Here is a 19,148-nt window from a genome sequence, read left to right on the forward strand (position 1 = left end):
ATGTAGCCTCCTGCCAGAAAACCTCCTGCATCTCTGTTAAGAGGACGCGGCTGACACAGACACATGGTAAAGCCAGAGCAGCAAAGGATCTTTTGCTGTGCTGGAGGTTTAGGTGTGATCATGCGCTCGCAACACCCAAGTCCAAATTCACTGTGAGTACAAAATGAAATACTGTTTAGCGAACTATGTGGATTTTTCAAATACGATTTTCCTGGGGCTTGTGTACTGCAGTGGACATACCCAAGCTACCTTTAAACAACCCAACTCGAGTATCAGATGCTCTTCAGCATTAGTTGTGCCAAATCCTGCACATGCTAATTTTGGCTGCTTTCTGGCAGCGTAAATTGGCCCGTGTGGGGCTCCATGTTCGGAAGACTGGACCATTTTTGAGCTCATGTATTAGAGACAAGCCAATGTCTCCCTGCTGCAGTCAGCACCATAGGAACATTAACACTTAAACTGATCAGGCTTCACTTTCTGTTCCTGGTTGAGATAGGTGCAAGTTGTTGACCCTCCAAAACTTTATTTTCTTGTCATGGGGTGTACAGAGATTTCTCCAGCCGAGATCTCCGGGCAGCAGACTCCTGCTGTCATGAGGGATTACCAACTGGCTGACTCCAGCCAGACCCAGCCGCTCCAGACCTCCTTTCCTGAGTATCACTGCATTTCTCCAGCAGCCCAAATGCAAATATCTCAGCAACCTTCACTGATGAAATATCTTGAGATGGATTTAAAAAGGGATTGGCTTTTGTTTGTTTTGGTTGAGCTTTGGTGGCAAGAGCTTCACCAAACTCTCTTGTCTAGCATATATTTTTGGTCTGCAAGGAAACTATCTGCAGAATGCCAACATTTTGTGCTTCAGACTGTGGAGGGTGCCCCTTCCGCCAGCTTGTTTTGGTTGGAGCTGTTGTGAGTGAGATGTAGTGGAGCCATTCAAAGATTTTTACCCACATGGTACCATACCAGTTTATGTTATGTGATGGGCTTTCTATTGAACTGTTAGGCTTCATTCGTACTCGACAAATTGCTGAGAGGTTTGTAAGCAAGGTGAGCCAGCATCCCTACCCGTGGTGTGGTCGCACCTATTAGCACAGCTGCCTGCGTTTGAGAACTTGGTGTTCTCCATGTTATTACAGGTCTTCAAGGCTTTTCTCCTGTAAGCTCTCTGTCGTAAGATGCTAGGGACAAGAGAAGTGAGAGGATTGCGTTATTAAGTTTAAAGTTTTAATAAAGCTGAAGCCTGAGGCTTTTATACTAGGGAGCCATGAGTTTTGTTTGCGCTGTTCACAAAATATTACAGCAGAATTTTGTTTACAGGGTTTATTTGTTGGATTTTTACTGAGCAATGCATAAGGAAGATGACCCCTACACTTTTTTAATCTTGAGTTATTTTAGAATTAAATATTTTTCTAGTCGTGATTGATTTTAAGAACTTAAGCCCCCAATGTAAGGTATGTGTAGAAATTTTCAGTAGAAGTTCTGCAACAGAAATCGGTTTACAGTGTGAACTGTGACAAGTCCTAGACTCCAAATGCTCTAAAGCAATCTGTTCTAAAATGTTCCTGCATTATTATTACTGTTGCAGTGTGATTTATTCCTGTAGAAAGCTATCACTATTGTAGATGCAACATCCAATAGATCTTTGAACAAAATATCGGAAAGTACTTGGCTGTGGTCGTTCTATGATTGTATCTCTGCAGGTGTTTTCTTTTGCTGATAAAAACTGGTGTATATCAGATGCTTTGTCTAATGCAAGCAGGGATTTTGTCACATGTCTGTGAATTCATTTAGGGAAATTTATTCTTGTTGCTAATTGAAAAAGGGAACTAGTTTAATTTTGGATTGTTTATTATTTTTGCTATGTGCTGTTCAAGTGTAGTTGCTCGGTAGTTCTAATCCCTAACAAATAATATTTTATGAAGACTTGAGGATCTGATTCCATTTTAAGATGTGCAAAAAAATGAGAGTATTTCAGAAATTCAGAAATTCTGTCCAGGAAGCAGTGAAAGGTCTTGGGAATCCCAGACTGACAAACTTGCACTACAGACATACAGAATTATATGCCTCATGGGGAAGAGGAGTCTTTCTCAACTGAGGAAAGGCTCAAGTGCTACCAGTCAGACAGACTAGTTACTTGGTTTGTATGAGACTGAATGAAAGGAGGGATGAAGAGGATCTTGAATGACTGTAGACATGTACCAAGCTCCAGGGAAAGCATGTGAAGTTACCAAGAAAGAATCCGCACATCCTTCCGAAAGTGTTAAGTAAAAAACACCCTCTCACATGCCATTCCTGCGTGATTTCTTCTCTCTTACCATCTACCACTGCTTTTACAAGTTTTTTAGAGTCCAGCTGATGCCATTTTGATCTACCAGAATTTCTACTGCAAATTCATTTCACTTCTGGAAGTCATTGAGGACATTTGGACAGGGGCTTCCAGTTCAGTTTCCTATGAAAGGAATTCAGTTTGCATACGCCAAAACCTCTTAGAGACTCAAACCAGTATGATGCAACTGGAGACAATGGAGGACTTGCGTCAAAATCATATTGCTCCAAGCCAAATTCTTATTGTAGACATGCCCATTTGAGCCCAGTGCATACCATGTAAACACTATGCCACAACTGAAATTGCAGTGGAAGACAGGGGAAGTAGATGAAAGGTTTTTTTCAAAAGTTCAAGAGAAAGTAAAATTTGAGGGCATTTTTAATTTTTTTCAGTCCCATTTTTCCTCCTTCCTAATTACAACCAACTCAGAAAAGTAAATATCCCCAAAATATGGAGTGATGGAGGTTGATTTGGTTGTCTGAGTGCATAAAAATAGAAGAGGCATGTTTTAACTTCTTTTTATCTTTCTCAGAAGTTTGACATTTTAGCCATTTTTAATTTGTTAGAATAGGTATAAAGAGTATGGAATCAGTGCTGCAAAGAGCTACTCCCACAGGCCATTTACCTAAAGTCTAACTGGGATATTCACGGATTTCAATGTTTACAGGATCAGACCTTTGAGTCCCCTTTTGGCATACTGATGCTTTCATTTGACAAGAGTGCTATGCTATATAATATATCCTAAAGATGTATTTTGTCATCTGTTCTAAATACATATACACACACTAAATATACTGCATATGTAATATATGTATAAAAGGCTATGTTTTATACGCATACACTACAGACAATAAAGGTATCAACCTTTTGTCATTATAAAGTTATGCTAATTGTGTAATATAAACTTAAATATAAACATCTGACCTGACAGTTTAGCAGCAGAACACTTATTAAATTGACCAATAAATGAGTAATTAATCTGTATGAATTTAAGGAATGCATTTTTAGGGGATTTCAAGTTGTTCCTTATGTAAGTGACAGAGTTGAACACTTGTGTGAATAGATAATGGACGTTTTCCCTTGCAAAGTGAAGGAACAAATTTTCAACCACTGGCATAGAGAGGACTTCCAAAAAGATGCCTGAATGCTTTCTAACTTGTTGCAGTGAACACTGGTCTATGACTTGCCATGCTAAGGGAATCAAATATAGAGTAGTGATGTTATATAGTTAATAAATTACAAAAACAAACTTTAGTGTGACTACAAAGAAGGAACACAAAGTCACAGGTAAAATGGAAATGCATGAATAGAAAAGATGGTTGGGAAAGTCTAGAGGACCCAGAGTGGTGTACTGAGTGACGCAGTAATCAATAAGAACCAGTTTACCTACCAGAGAAGTGACAGTTTACCTACTTCTGACTATAAATGAACTATTGGAAGAAGAAGGAATGTAGGAACAGAGTGAGCAGAGCTGTAAGCCATCCAGTGAAGGGGTGCACAGAGAGATGTCTTCCTGGAAAACCTATTCAGCTAAGAATAATTTAAGATTTGAAGATGAGCATTGAGCAGGAAATTAAGTAATTCCTAGGCTGTGAAAACTTCCTGTCTATGGAATTTACTGATGTACAAAGAGTGTAAGGCGTAAAATGAACTTTAGACAAAATCCTTAGGTCTTTGTTTGCAGTTGTTGCTTCAGTAAAAAAGATAATTATCCTGGAAAAAAAATGTAATTTGTAGTATTATAAATAGTTTGTGGTCTATTAAATATCTTCAGTTTTAGCATGTCCACTTTAAAAGGCTGTACTGGCTGCATGGAATAAAACTAGTCCTGGCAAGTGTAAATTATACATCCCGTAGCACCCTTCCCTTGGAATCTGGTACAACTCTGTAGTTGTATCAAATTTGAGTGGCAGCTGGGTGCTACATTTGTGTTGGATGTTAATATATTCTAGTTAACAATTTTGTTCTGCTCACTTAATTTTTAAAATTTATGTGAATTCAAAACTATTTTTAGAAAAGATAAATATATTTTAACTGTGAGCTATCAATCCATTGAATCTGAAGTGTTTACTGAGTAGTGAAGCTTCTGTGGCCAAAAGCACATAGGCTTCATGTATCTTCTTGCAGGATAAATTATCATCCCTGATAAGAGGGTGTGCTGCATGAGCATCACCTGGATCTGTTCTCCTTGATTATTATTATCAGTCAATGTCCCATTGAAGCAGAGAACTTGAGCTGTTATGGTACCAGTCAGCTGTCCTGGATTTGATATGCTCTGTTGTGACATTTCTGTGTCACTTAAAGATGGATGCATTAGACTTCTTGTTTAAGTGAAGATTATACCCTTGATCCTTTCTCCACTTGATGTATTTTTTTGTCTGTTTTCTTTCCAAGCTGGCTTGTAAGGGTATGGATTCCTACCAAAACTTATTTCTTCTGGGCTGAATGTGGAGAAATCTGTAACTGAAGCTCAGTTAATCCCTTCGATCTCTCTTTGCTGCTGCATCCATGAGCCCTTGTCCTGACCCCAGCACTGTGGCTGAGTTATCAGAAAACCTGGCATTGTCAGTCTCAGCCTCTTTGCTGATCTTTGTGAAGAGGATACCATTCTGCAGCACCCACAAAGCTGAGCAGCAAGCACCAGCAGCATGTTGTGTCTTGCATATTATTCCCCGTATCATGTATGATCTGAAAAGCAAAGACTGTGTGTACAATGTGAAGAAAGAGTAGGAAGAGATGGTGATCAATGCCTGCCAGTTCTTCCATGTGCGTAGGGAAATGGAGGACAGCAAACCTGAGCTAGGTCTAGAAAGGGAGAAGGGAACTGCACGTCTGGGTTTCACAGAATCACAGAATCACAGAATGTTAGGGTTTGGAAGGGACCTCGAAAGATCATCTAGTCCAATCCCCCTGCCGGAGCAGAATTACCTAGACCATATCACACAGGAACGCGTCCAGGCGGGTTTTGAATGTCTCCAGAGAAGGAGACTCCACAACCTCTCTGGGCAGCCTGTTCCAGTGTTCAGTCACCCTCACCGTAAAGAAGTTTTTCCCCCTATTTATGTGGAACCTCCTGTGTTCCAGCTTGCACCCATTGCCCCTTGTCCTGTCAAGGGATGTCACTGAGAAGAGCCTGGCTCCATCCTCATGACACTTGCCCTTTACATATTTATAAACATTAATGAGGTCACCCCTCAGTCTCCTCTTCTCTAAGCTAAAGAGACCCAGCTCCCTCAGCCTCTCCTCATAAGGGAGATGTTCCACTCCCTTAATCATCTTCGTGGCTCTGCACTGGACTCTCTCTAGCAGTTCCCTGTCCTTCTTGAACTGAGGGGCCCAGAACTGGACACAGTATTCCAGATGCGGCCTCACCAGGGCAGAGTAGAGGGGGAGGAGAACCTCTCTTGACCTCCTAACCACACCCTTTCTAATACACCCCAGGATGCCATTGGCCTTCTTGGCCACAAGGGCACACTGCTGGCTCATGGTCATCCTGTTGTCCACTAGGACCCCCAGGTCCTTTTCCCCTACGCTGCTCTCCAACAGGTCTGCCCCCAACTTGTACTGGTACATGGGGTTGTTCTTGCCCAGATGCAGGACTCTACACTTGCCCTTATTATATTTCATTAAATTACTCCCCGCCCAACTCTCCAGCCTGTCCAGGTCTCTCTGAATGGCTGCGCAGCCTTCCGTTGCGTCAGCCACTCCTCCCAGTTTTGTGTCATCAGCGAACTTGCTGACAGTGCACTCTAATCCCTCATCCAAGTCATTAATGAATATATTGAATAGAACTGGTCCCAGAACCAACCCTTGAGGGACTCCGCTAAACACAAACCTCCAGCTGGACTCTGTCCCATTGACCACCACTCTCTGGCTTCTTTCCTTCAGCCAGTTCACAATCCACCTCACTACCCGATCATCCAGACCACACTTCTCCAGTTTAGCTGCGAGGATGCTGTGGGAGACCGTGTCAAACGCTTTACTGAAATCGAGATAGACCACATCCACAGCTTTACCATCATCTATCCACCGGGTTACGTCCTCATAAAAGGCTATCAAGTTGGTTGAGCATGACTTCCCCTTGGTGAAGCCATGCTGAGTGCCCCTAATGATCCCCCTATCCTTGATGTGCCTAGAGACAGCACCAAGGACAAGTTGTTCCATCACCTTTCCGGGGATGGAGGTGAGGCTGACCGGTCTATAGTTACCCGGGTCCTCCTTCTTGCCCTTTTTGAAGACTGGAGTGACATTCGCTTTCCTCCAGTCCTCAGGCACCTCTCCCGTTGCCCACGACTTAGCAAAGATGATGGAGAGTGGCCTAGCAATGACTTCCTTGTGATGTGAGGAAAAAGGTGATGTTCTTACGTGAACTGGGTGGCTAGTTTTCAAAACAGAAATATGTGACACAATAGCTTGAGAAAAGACTGCTTTTTCCAAAGCAGAGCATATTTTTTTCCCCTTGTTGGTCATTAGCAGTGCTTGTGAAGGCCAGCCCTTCATGGAGGAAGTCATGCTGGAACGCAACGAGCTGGTGACAATTTTAAGCTTCCCCCAGCACGTAATAACTCCAAGTAATTGGTAGGTACATGCACTTCAAGGACAACGATACTTTTGCTCCTTTGCCTGTTTAAATCACAGCATGTTGTGCAAGACAGCGCAGCCAAATGAGTGCTCGAATGCACAGCACTGGTACAGCAATATTAATACGTATGGCGTGTTTCTAAAACTTTTTCAGTATACCACAGAGTTTAGTGCAAGTTTAGTGCGTGGCTTACAGGTCTTGTTTTTAGATACTGTCTCTTTCAGAGAACTTTTTTTCCGGTAGGATTTCTGAGCCACTCTTATGGGAGATGCATGGAACGGAGGGTCCGGTCCCCTAACCACACTGCCTGGGTGCTGGGTTTAGGAGAAGCCTGGTAACACAAGTTCCTGACAACTCCCGGCAGGACTTGCAGCCCTTCAGCAGAAGGTCTTTCTGCAGATGCTGTCCTGTTTAGAGAAGGAGGGTGATACTACCTTACCTGTTATGTTAAGGTAAAGCAGTTGGATCATTCTGATGTCTGGTAAGAGACTAGCTGCAGCCCTCCCAAAATCAGCCTGGTTTTCCCCTACAGTCAAAGGGTCATCTCTTCCGTGATCATCTTATGCACATAGCTCTGCCTGATAAAGGAGACAGTAAAGCTGCAGCCTAAAAACCAGTATTTTCAGATGTTTGGCAGATCTGAACTACATTTACGGCCTGGTGTAATTGTAAAGAACTTAACAGAATAGAGTAGAGTAGAACAGAATATTGCAAATGAGGTATTCATAGTGAGTCCAAGTTCTGCTGAACCAGGCTGGTCAAAGGTCTGAGTGACTCAGCCTTTTGAGAGACAAAGCATTTATCAGTGCTTGAGATGCCCATACAAGTTTGGGGAGGGGATTGAAGCATTAATAAAAAAACGTTGTTTTGAGGCTCCACCTTCCTCTGGAGCTCAGGGGTTTCATCCCCAGTTTAGCAGAATCAGCGATGATTCCCACAATGACCTGAAGACCATCCTGAGAGATTCACTATTCTTACGTACAGTTTCATAATGGAGAGACTGTTGCCATCTTTATATTTACAGTGAGATTTAGTGCTCAGTATCAGATGTTTGGCTGAAAATGTCAGTATTGCGTTACAGCTGAATGAAGCTCACCTTCTTACAATAGATGATATTTTGTCCTAAACGTGTGATTTTGCCCCATCGACACATACCTGTTATGTTCCATCGTCCAAAAGTTCTAGATATTAAATGTGCCCCGCAGGAGGGTAAATGGTGGAAAAAATGGTATGTATGGAAAGTCTTCACAGGAAGAAAGATTACTCTTGAAAGTTTCTTCATACGCACTTATCCAGATGTCCCAAGCTCGTCTGCGTTCCTGAGTCATGTAATTCTGACATTACCAAAGAGAGAGCACTGGGGAAGGTGGACACCTGATTTTATGTGGAATGGGGAGCTCTGCGTTGACACTACCTGGCCAATAGCAGTGAATATTTTTCCCTTAGAATATTAGTTCTATTACACTGATTTTAAGATATGCATAATGTAAACCGAAAAAAAAAGAGGCAAGACACGATAATTCAGAATGTTGTACTGCAGTTACGGGGAATTGGAAGCGAGTGTGTCTAGTCAAAAGGGTTTACATGTGTGATATTTTGAAGAAACTAGGAGATAGTTTGCATAAGGTATGGATAAATGCTACTTTTGTATCAAGAATCTGGATCAAGGTGTTTATTTTGAAGTTCCTGATGCAAAATATAATTCAAGCCCCCATTGTGAAAGTCTCTTTTAGAGCAGTGCTTTTGGAGCTGCAGCCTGTATGCTGATAAGCAGTTACTAGAGCATGAACAAAGAGTGCTTGGTTTTAGAAATGTTGTATGTGATGTCTTTTATACAAAACGAAGCTGAAAAATAACATTAACAGTAGTGCGGCATATACGGTGATAAAGACACTAGTTGCGAAATGCTGGTTTTATAAGTATAATTCATTATACTTTCTTTGATCCAGTGTTACAAATTAGGGTCACTCGTGTCAGGAGATTAAAACCTTTTTGTCTCTCTTTGATATCAAACTATTCTTTCCCAGTCCCTTTTATCTTGCAGAGCAGTGCTGAATTCCACAGCATCTTTGTCAGTTTGCTCGTGTTAGTTGCAGCAATCTTTTAATTGGTTTTAGAACTAATATTATTTAGTCATACTGTCATTTGCAACAACAGAGGCTCTTTATTATCCTAAAAATGTTGAGAGGCTCCAGCGTTAGCTGGGTAAGCATACGTGTAAGAGAGACCACAAAGAATTCTGGACCACGGTGGGAATGCAAGGTAGCTAAATTGGATAGAAAAAGAAAAAAAAAAACATACAAGTCAAAGTAAGATTGTACATCAGAAAAACTACAGCAATCTACTGAAAATTAGTAGATGATAGTCATGAGTAGCTTACAGTGAACCACGGGTACCAGCTTCCCTGAAGCACAGAAATAGGAACTTGGAGAAGCTTGTAAAAGGTGTCCTCAGGGAATCTTCCATTTTTTCACTATGATACCTTTAATCCTAGAATTGTCAAGCCACATGGAAAATAATAGGACTGAATAGTTCAGTCAGTTAAAAGTTAGTATTATTTCTTTTATCAAAAATATTAGGTCTTTCTCTGTTTCTGGAGCTGTTAGGATTTGTATAAACTTTAAAACAAGTGAAGTCAAGTATTGAACTTGTATTGCTCTTTCTTTTTTAATTTAAGATCATTATCTGTGACTAAGAAGACTCTATTCAATAGGAAGAAAGAACTTAAAGCCAATGTTTTTTAACAGATGATTCAACGAGAGGCAGAAGTAAAGAATAAGGTAACTGCTGTGGCGTTGACAGACTCTGTTCACAATGTGTGGCATCAAGAAGCTGGGAAAACTATTCGAGAGTGGATGCGAGAGGTGAGGCTGGGTTTTTTTAAAGAGTTGGGGTATATACGTCTGTATATGGCTCTCTAAACGTGTCTTTATCTGCTGACCTCTTCCATTTCTTTAGGGTATGAAAGACAGTGCCTTACAGGAGCGTGAAAATTGTGTGCCCATACCAGCCCTAAAATAACCGAGATTAAAGCCATTTCTGAACTTCAAAGACAGCAGTCAAAAAGAATCAAGTCCAGTGTTTCTTCCTGCTGCACAGCACTATAGACACATATAGCAAGGCAGCCCACACGCTGCCTGATGTCTGGAGCAAAGTCCTGGGTGCACCCAGCACTCCTGGCTTGATCTGGTGATGGTGGAAAAGCCCCTTTAAGCTCTTCGTGAGTCAGTTTGATGATGTGCATGACTGGCAAAAAAATCCTTTCTCTCAGCACTTCTATGAGATGTAATTACTTCTGAAGTGTTCTGAAGTTTTCTGATGAAAAGTCCGAGTATTTGCTCCTGTACAACTACCAATGGCTAGTTGGTCCGAGATGATATGGTGTTGTTTCACGGACAGCATCACTGAGTTGCACCCTTGGGTGAAAGATGATACCATGCATTCATTATTCTTTTAATACTTAAATATGGGGTTGCTGGGATTGTTAGTGACACCAACTAAACTTCCATGTATGAGTCTCTTCCTCACCAGATCAGGCTCATGTCTGTGTTTTCTGTGTTCTGGTTGCAGAACGCTAAAACAATAGGTGCATGTGGCAAATTTAAATTAGTCGCACCCTGAATTTTTTGTTAGATTTTGGTTTTTCCTGTGGATTTAGTGAAACTTTCTGTATAGACTATTCCTGACTTAACCTTACAGTTTTATAGGCTATGACTGATGGGAATAGAGAATCACCTGGGGTGCAGCCTGACAGCTCTGACTTAAATGTTAAAAATATAAAGAATGGTAACCCCTACAGGCTCTGTCAGAAAAATCCCCATTTTCTTTATGGGAAATCAAAACCTTAAAATATATGTTATGTAGTAAAACTGAAATTTTAAATCCTGTAATTTGAATCTGACAACTCCATTTTTCTTTAAGCATTTAGTCTGAATAAGACAAGTGCATTACCTTTAATTTCATTTGCAGAAAGTAGATCTTAAAGAATAAGTTAAATGATTAATGGCCTAAAAAGTGGATGGAGTGTCATAACTTACATTAGCATTGAAAATCTCCTATAAGAAAGAAGAATTTTACATATGCGAAGTGTGGCTGAGTGGTATTAAGACTAGCATATCACCTGGATATCTCTTACTTTAATCAGGTTTAAGGCTACTGGTAAAATGAATAATAATTAAAATATACACCTAATCGCTGCCTGTCTGTAGGGCTAATTGCTGTCATTGAAAGAATGAATTGTTAAAAAAGTAATTCTTCATTGGAGCTATCTCTCCTGTATCATTGGTGGCCTATTTTTAGTACCTATAGAAGTCATGATTTTTGAATTTATTAGGAGCTGTGATGAATGATAAAACAAATCATCCATTTACATATCTTGACACTGCTTTCGAGAATACTTATTTCTTACAGGCAAGTGTCACATTGTATATAAAAGCTGGTTAATTGTGTGCTAATCTTCTGTATTATCTCCAGCTCTCTGATGTAGTGTTCTATCAGTAGTTAATATTAATTTTACTTATTTCAAATGAATGTAATACTTCATAAAAATTCTACTTCTTTTATAATTCCTACCATCTTACATTTGCAATTTCACATTCAGCTGTTAATTAAAATTATACATGCAAATTGTAAAATGTATAATGCTTTATTACTTTAAACCTTAAAGCCTTTGTGAAATACTTCCATTTTAACCATTTTTTACTAAAAAAGTTACATTACTGGGTAGTGTGTTTGTTTTCTTTTTTTTTTTTTAACATCAAGTTCAATAGTTTCATTGATCTACTGTTTCTTACAAAAATCTGCCATGCTTTGTGAACTTCACTTTCTAATCTCATACAGCAACCCTTCCTTTATGTTGTTCCTGCTCTCCCTGGTCCCAGAACAGTAGGGTTGCCTTGACAAATCTATTCAAAAGCCATTCCTCGCCCTTTATTGGTGGGGACTGAAGCCTTTGAAATTCTCTCCTCACTGCAACACAGCTGACATCTTCTTCCAGACAGAATGAATTAAGGAAGTACAATAAGACACTTGATCTACCAGTCAAGGATCTTTCCACAGTGAGGACGGACTCCATGGTGCACAACTAGGGCAGCAAGCATCTACAAATACACAATACATGCTTGTTTACCAGAATAGCAGTAGTCCATTTTTCCAATCATGATTGATGGGATGATTTTTTAGAAATCTGTCTGAAAATTCATTGGGTCTTTCCAAAAAGTTGTGCAGGTTTTTTTTTTTTCTTTTCCCCTTAATGAAGTTAATCAGGTTTTCAGAAAGGGAGAACTCAGATTTGTAATAAGGGAAGCCATGTAGATCTCATAGTTCAGCTGGCAATCCTATTAAAAATTTAGTTGCTTTATAATTAAATCTTCAGTTCAGTAGATTTGGTATAGTTTCAGCATATTTTATTAAAAGCATATTATTTAATACTTTAATTCATAGACTTCTCTGAATAGATAGCGTTTGGAGCAAAACATTTGAAAAAATTCACGGTAAATTCATCCTACTCAGAGGTTCAGGAATGAAAGGTAAATGTACATGCTTCCTGACCATAATTCCCCAAAGACCAGTATTTGGGTTTTTAAATGTTCATACCCAATTCATCTCAGCTATATTTCCAATTATTTGAATATTAATCTGCTATCTTGATGGCTTTCATTCTGTTATAATCCGTTGTTTTGTGATTTCACAACTATTCTTTCCACAGAGTACTCCATCAAAACACCCTGAAAAATTCCAATTTCTTAATGTTGGCAGGCGAGCGGGCTCAGTGTTTATATCAACACCTATTTAACAACTACAGAAAGGAAAAGCTTAAAACGTGCAGTGGGTAATTCAGGCACCGCTTGGTCCAAGCACCTACTGTAGTCCACTGACGCTCAAAGTAGCACTTAAAGACGTGCTATTTATGCGCATTACAAACCTCCTGAATTATGGTCTTACTCTTTTTACTTATTTTGACTGAAACTACAATATTTCATCGCCAGTTAGTGTGAATAAGCTGGTGTAGTTTACCTTCCAGTCCCTGTTGGGACTGCTATGTAAATTAGTTTGAGTATTTTGATGTGATGATGATCCTCACAGTGTCTGCATTTATTTTTGCTCTGAGTTTTTGGCTCACCTGAAAATTTCCTGCCTGCTTTTACAGAACTGCTGCAACTGGGTGTCCAGTTCCGAGCCCCTGGACACTTCGGTGGAGTCCATGCTGCCAGACTGCCCCCGCGTATCTGCAGGTATGTCAGTTTGCTTGCAGCAGCCCAGTGTACGTGTTTGTGCCCAGGAACAGCTTGGTTATTTAAAAATGCATTTGGTTCTGAATGCGTTTTAACCCTTCTGCGGCAAGATATGATTGAAAGCATATGGCTGTTAATTTTTTTTTTTGCTTTGTTCTCAACTACTTGTGGCTTATATTTCTGTAGTCTTCTTTTCTCTTTGGCTTTAAGTAATGGGTGAAGTTATAGGTAGGAGCTTAAGAAAATAGTAGCAGTGATGAAAACTGAGAAATTATCATAGATCCTTGAATAAATATCTAAGTTTTGTAGGCAAGAAGGTTTTAAAAAGTACATTAATGAAAGGTACAGCTAAGTGAAATAAGACACTTTCCTGAATCCTGATCAACAAAAGTCTAGTTTACATAGCAAATTATTTACAGCGTCCAAGAATCTTGATGTGAGATTTCTGTTGTTTTGGAAATATTCAGCTACACTCTTACATTAATGAAATCATGAATCACAAATTGTAAGGACCACATAAAATAATACACAGAGACTTTTGTTAATGTTTAATAATTCCAGAAAGTAGACGTAATTGTCGGTGTAAAACAGGAAAATCTCAAATCTCTGTAGGAAAGTAATCTAAAATATATAAAGCTGTTACTGAACTTTCATGTTTGATTATCAGATTTCCTAAAAGCGATAGGTAGCGTATTTCTGGAGAATATAAAATCAGGTTCAAAGGAAGACACAGCCTATACAATATTAATTTAAAAGCTGGAACAGTGTTTGACCTTGCTCTGTGAGACACAGTTGTTCGTTTGACAAGTTAGAGATTCATATCTGTCTGGATTTGTGAGGCTGTTAATGAGAGCTAACCTTGCAGATGAAATTTGGTTTACTGCAGGATATTTTTAAGGCTTGGAAAATTTCGCGGCACTTTCTTTGAGAGCTCACAACAACCAGAGACCTGTAATCACATTTCTGCTGTGGGTTGGGATCTAACCATGCAGATCATCATCTCTGTACAGATGCAGTGCAATAGCATTGACATTGCTCTATAGTGCTAAGGGAGATGAAATATTACTAAAATTTTCATAGATTCAACATTCGTTTACCAACTTTTTGCTCCTTTAGGGGAGAGTACTGCAGTTTAAAAGAAAAATATTGTTCAGTAACACAATTCTTTAAAACTGGATTGACTTTCAATCTCTGACATCTCTGTTGCTGTTGTGCAAGAGTGCATGTTATAGAAGTCATTTTAGTCACGTAAAAAGGGGCTTGAATAGCAACCAGTCAGTATTTACAGTACACTTGCCAGTACTGAAAATCCTCCATCTGAGCTTCCCTTCTCTTTCTTTCTGTTCATCCTATATAAATAATATGAAAGGTATTCTATAAAAGAAATTCTAAGAGTTATTTAAAAAAGAGACTGATACTTTAATAGGGGTGCGAATAAGTCTTAATTTTACCACTCTGTTGAGGGTGGGTCATAGTGGGCGTAATGTTTATACTCCTCTTAATGAACCCTCAGCTACACTGGAGTCTTTGCCAGAAGAATTAATTTGAATGGGGTACGATTTCAGCCAGTAAAACTTGTAGAAGTAGAAATTGGCTATTTGTATTTCATGCATACATACAAATGTGCTAGATTAAGATTACTGATGTTTTAGAAGTTCTCATCAGAGATTTTGGACAATGAGTTAAATGGAAGCTAACTGTTTCCAGCTTGGTTCTTTATAATATAAAGACAGTTTAAAATAGTCTAACTTTATGTGACCACTGCTGAATTATCAATTTGCTCATATGTTTTTGTTTATATTTCTTGTATTCATGTCTTATATGGACAACTGTAAGACATTTACAGAGGAACAAGTGAATAATTCCTACAGTGTGTTTATATGAGCAATGGCATAAGCCTGTATTAGGGTAATCTGTAATGAATTTATGAAATGCTACTAGATGTAGGAGCATTAGTATTTAATGTGAGAGATTTTATTTCGTTCATTTCCTGAGAACTGCAGTACTGAAATAGCCCACACTCAAATACTGGCAGCATTGCCCTTGGTATTTCAATAAATGACAGTGAGAGCAATCAGAGCAACAAGAGATTTTTTAAAAATAAGCCTTTTGCAGAAGGAAGATTCACTTTTCTGCTTGGAACCCCATCTTTTATCTGTGTTTGCACTGAGAAGTAAGTTGAGGAATAACTGCCTCTCGGTCACATCTCATGAGCCAGCTTTTCCAAAAAGGGTCTGATATTCAGCCATTCAGGATACTGGGATTTACAGGCAATCCCAGTTTGTCTGTCAGCAGTGCCTACTTCAGATTATGTCACAGTCTCTTGCTTGCATTTCCCTTAATAATCACTAGAGAGAAATAAATGGCCATCAAACTGGAAAAACAACTTGTATTTCCAGATAGAGCTGTTCAAGCTTTTGATTAGAGCATTATTAAGTAATTAAAATGTTTGCCATAATTCATTCATGTCTTAGTTACAAAAAGGAGTGAATACACTTTAATAATTAAACATTGTGGGCGTGAGAACAACAACAATACAGAAAAAGGAAGCCATAATAAATCCAATCTCTGTCCTTATGGCAAGAGGTAGAGTACTGTGAAGGCTGACCTTCATAGTCTTTCCTCCACGGCTCAAGGATTTGGTTGCATGCTAGTGTCATGGTTGAACATCTTCCTGTGACAGGTTATCGTCACACCGAAGGGATTGTCCTCTAAAATTTCCTGTTCAACACAGTTGTCCTGTGTGATATATGTAATCCTAAAAAGCCTCCCATGCTGTGTTGAGAGACTTATCTCCCAACTCAAACATCTTCCATCAGACCCGGAGCTCCTGTTGAAGCTATCTATCCAACTCTACCTATCTTGTTACTCTTCCTGTATTTTGCCAGCAAAAACAAGGCATTCTTCCTCTTTACAGAAGAGTCCACCACTCTCCCTCTGTCATTTATCTTTTACTGGGCAGAACTGTCCAGCCTCATTCCCCTCTGCTCCTTCTCTGGCTCACAGCCCTCTCCAGTTTCCAGCATTTGAACATTGCACAGGTAAGGTCCTTGACTGTGGCACTGTCACCTCATTGGCCCAGAGGAGCCCTCTGTCAGTCTTCAGCCTTCAGTCTATGTTAAAAAACTATCTCCTACCCTCTTTACCGTCAGCCCTCATTAAGGACCTCCGTTAGACCTGAGGTCATCTTCTACCTCAGTCTTAATCCACCTTCCTAATGGAGTCAAACTAGAAGACCTCTCTTCTGTCTCAGAGGAGATTGATCCATTTCCTTGTCTCAGAGGAGATTGATCCATTTCCTGTCTATCTAAGACATAAGCAAATGTGGGGTGGAGAAAGGTGAAGACTTTAAAAGCAGTGCGTGCATTAAAGATCATCACATAAAATGGAGTAGGGGTGGGAGTCTTACTGGTTAGAAGATTGGAAGTCAGCTTGTGATTTGACACAGGCAAGGGGATACATGTTTTAATGACAGGTTGTATCGTGTTACTACTAACCATAGTTGTAGTTCACTTCATGTCTCTGAGACCTTACAACATTTCTCCTAGTTCTGGAGCAGGGAGTCCGTAAGCCCTTTGGGAAGCCATCCTACTGGAGCAGCTGCTGGGTATAGCTGAAAGTGAGGATGGGAGAAAGCAGATCCATGGATCTGTGTCCATCTCTGTTGCTGTTCAGGAGTTAAATTACTTTGATTTCAGGGCAGTGGCCTGAACGTTACCCCAGGAAAGGCATTGTGGTAAATTTTGCCAGGTAAACATGGCCTGTGTTTTCCTGAATACAAATATTTTGGAGTGCTTTGTGGGGAGCACCTTAGTGTTTGGATAAGGTAAATTCCTTAGCTCATGTGTTTCTGCCAGTGAAAACTTTTTATTTAGGAGAAAAGATTAAACTTTGCAGTATTTTGCCAAAGTGGATATGCACCAAAACTGATTTACATAATCAAATAAAAAGAAATTATTGTAACGTTAGTAAAACTAATTGCCTAATCAAATCCTTTTAAAGCCTTTCTAGGTGACCCCCAAAATCACTAGTTATTCTTTTAACAGTTGTAGCCAATGTAGTTAAAACATTGTAAAATAAGGAAATTATAACATCAAAAGACAAACAAGATGACACAATGGAATGAAACGTTGACAGTAATCAAGAAAAGGTTTATTCACAGAAGAGCCTAGACTTGAATATATGTCTCTGTAATAATGAAAAAAGTGCAAGATTAATTCATGTAGCTGAATAAAGTGATATTGGGCTGGCGGAAGAAAAACAAACTCTTAATTTTGGGGGACAGGTATGACCCATGCTGGTGGTGCTCTGAACAGTATCTGGAGTGAGTCCTCAGAGAATATATCCTGGTACCAAACATCCAGCTTGACTCTGTATGGTCTATAAAACATTTCATTTCATTTAGGCAAGCCAAGCACAACTTTTTTTTTTTACTTTGAATTCAGAAAATATCATTAATATTATTTCTAACAGGCTACTGCAGGTGTTTGAGTTTTTTACAGGTAAATAAATAGAAGGGAAAAAATGTCTTCACAGAATGCTTGAGGTGTGGAGGCACCTCTGGAAGTCATCTAGTCCAACTCTTGCTTAAGCAGGGCCACCTGGAGCCAGTTGTCCAGGACTATATTCAGCCTTCCATAAGCTCCATTGCATGTCAATAAAGAAACCGTGGTGATGGTAATTAATATTCGCATAAGGTTGTGGGGTTTTCATTGGTATACTTGCCCTAACTTCCAAAAGACCCCACAGAGTCATGCTGTAACCATGTGGTGTGCTGGATGGTTGTGTAGAGTTTAAGTCCGTACATGTGTGAGTATGGAGTGGAGATAGTGGTAGCTGTCCAAACTCAAGTAAGACAGTCAGCTTTGCATGTGTCAGCACCAAAATGAGGTCCTGCACATTGCACAGAGGTCCAGAAGGTGGTTGTTTTCCTGCTTTGCCTTCTCATATCCTTTTATCTGGGAGAGGGGAAGAGGGGCTGGTAGTTGTTTCTGACAGAGCTTCTCCCAACAAGGAGCAGGGTTGTCATCCAGTAAGCCTCTCAGTAAAAACACGGCCAAAAGCATTCCTGCATGTGTTAAACACACACTATGTACTTTAAGGCTTGGGGGTTTTAGAGATTTTTCTGTATGCACATAAGAGACTTGCAGTGCAAAACAAATGAAAGATGAGATTCTGCAGAGCTCACTGAAAAACAGGGAAAAGCTTGTTACCTGCTGTTTTTGAGTCCTTGGCATAGCTTGATTTAATATCAAGAGAAGAATATGGTACTAAACAGTCCCCTCGAGACTGCTGCTTTGTGCTAAGTAATGGAATAGCATCAATAATCCTTCCATGGGGCTACAGTAAATTTAAGTAAAGTTATTCTGGACTGTTAGATCTGCTTAAAAGCACTGATCCAAGAAAGTGAGCGCGTCACTCGCACAGCGAGCTTTTCCCCGGAAGAGCAGGCGTGCAGCCTGGCCCCCGCACATGCTTGCACCGACTCATTGGATAAAGCCCTTCTTGCAAAGCTTGTGTTGATGGATGCCAGGGAAACCATGAATTACCCATTAGATTACTGAGGTGGTAGTTTTTGTCGACTTTGCCTATCGGGTGACTTCTGCCCACTGTTCTAAGAGTTCGGTTGTGTATTTCCATAGAAAAGCCCCATCCAGCTGCAGCCACACCCCATGCAGAGCAGATCCCGGGGTTCAAATGGGAGGATCTCCAGTGAGGTTAAATGGGCTCCACAACACTGCAGGGTCTGTGTGCAGAGGTAATTGCACGAGTGAGGCGTGTGACGGCTGTAGGGAAGCACCAACTTATTTCTCATTGCTTTTTTTTTCCTCAGCTTTATGTGCACCACACTAAATTGCCACTCTTACACATTTGTGTATCTTGCTCATAACAAACGAGGCAGAAACAACCATAAACTGTATTAAGCAATGAGACAATACCTGGCTCATCCCCTTAGCGGCTTTTAGCCCAGTTTACCAATGCTTCTCTTTTTTCACTCTTTAATCGA

At 40.0% G+C, this 19,148-nt stretch overlaps 1 protein-coding gene across 5 annotated transcripts in view; it reads left to right on the forward strand.

The window, feature by feature from the left end:
• The window catches only part of ARB2A (ARB2 cotranscriptional regulator A), a 272,896-nt gene that overhangs the window by 185,439 nt on the left and 68,309 nt on the right, over positions 1 to 19,148 (forward strand). For all 5 annotated transcript variants that reach the window (XM_068422781.1, XM_068422782.1, XM_068422780.1 and 2 more), the window contains 2 exons: positions 9,656 to 9,772; positions 13,057 to 13,141. In XM_068422781.1, coding sequence (XP_068278882.1) covers positions 9,656 to 9,772; positions 13,057 to 13,141 — 202 coding nt within the window. The remainder of the gene's footprint in view (positions 1 to 9,655; positions 9,773 to 13,056; positions 13,142 to 19,148) is intronic.

The sequence above is a fragment of the Nyctibius grandis genome, chromosome Z (genome assembly GCF_013368605.1).
Source record: "Nyctibius grandis isolate bNycGra1 chromosome Z, bNycGra1.pri, whole genome shotgun sequence".
In the NCBI taxonomy this organism is placed as follows: Eukaryota; Metazoa; Chordata; class Aves; order Nyctibiiformes; family Nyctibiidae; genus Nyctibius; species Nyctibius grandis.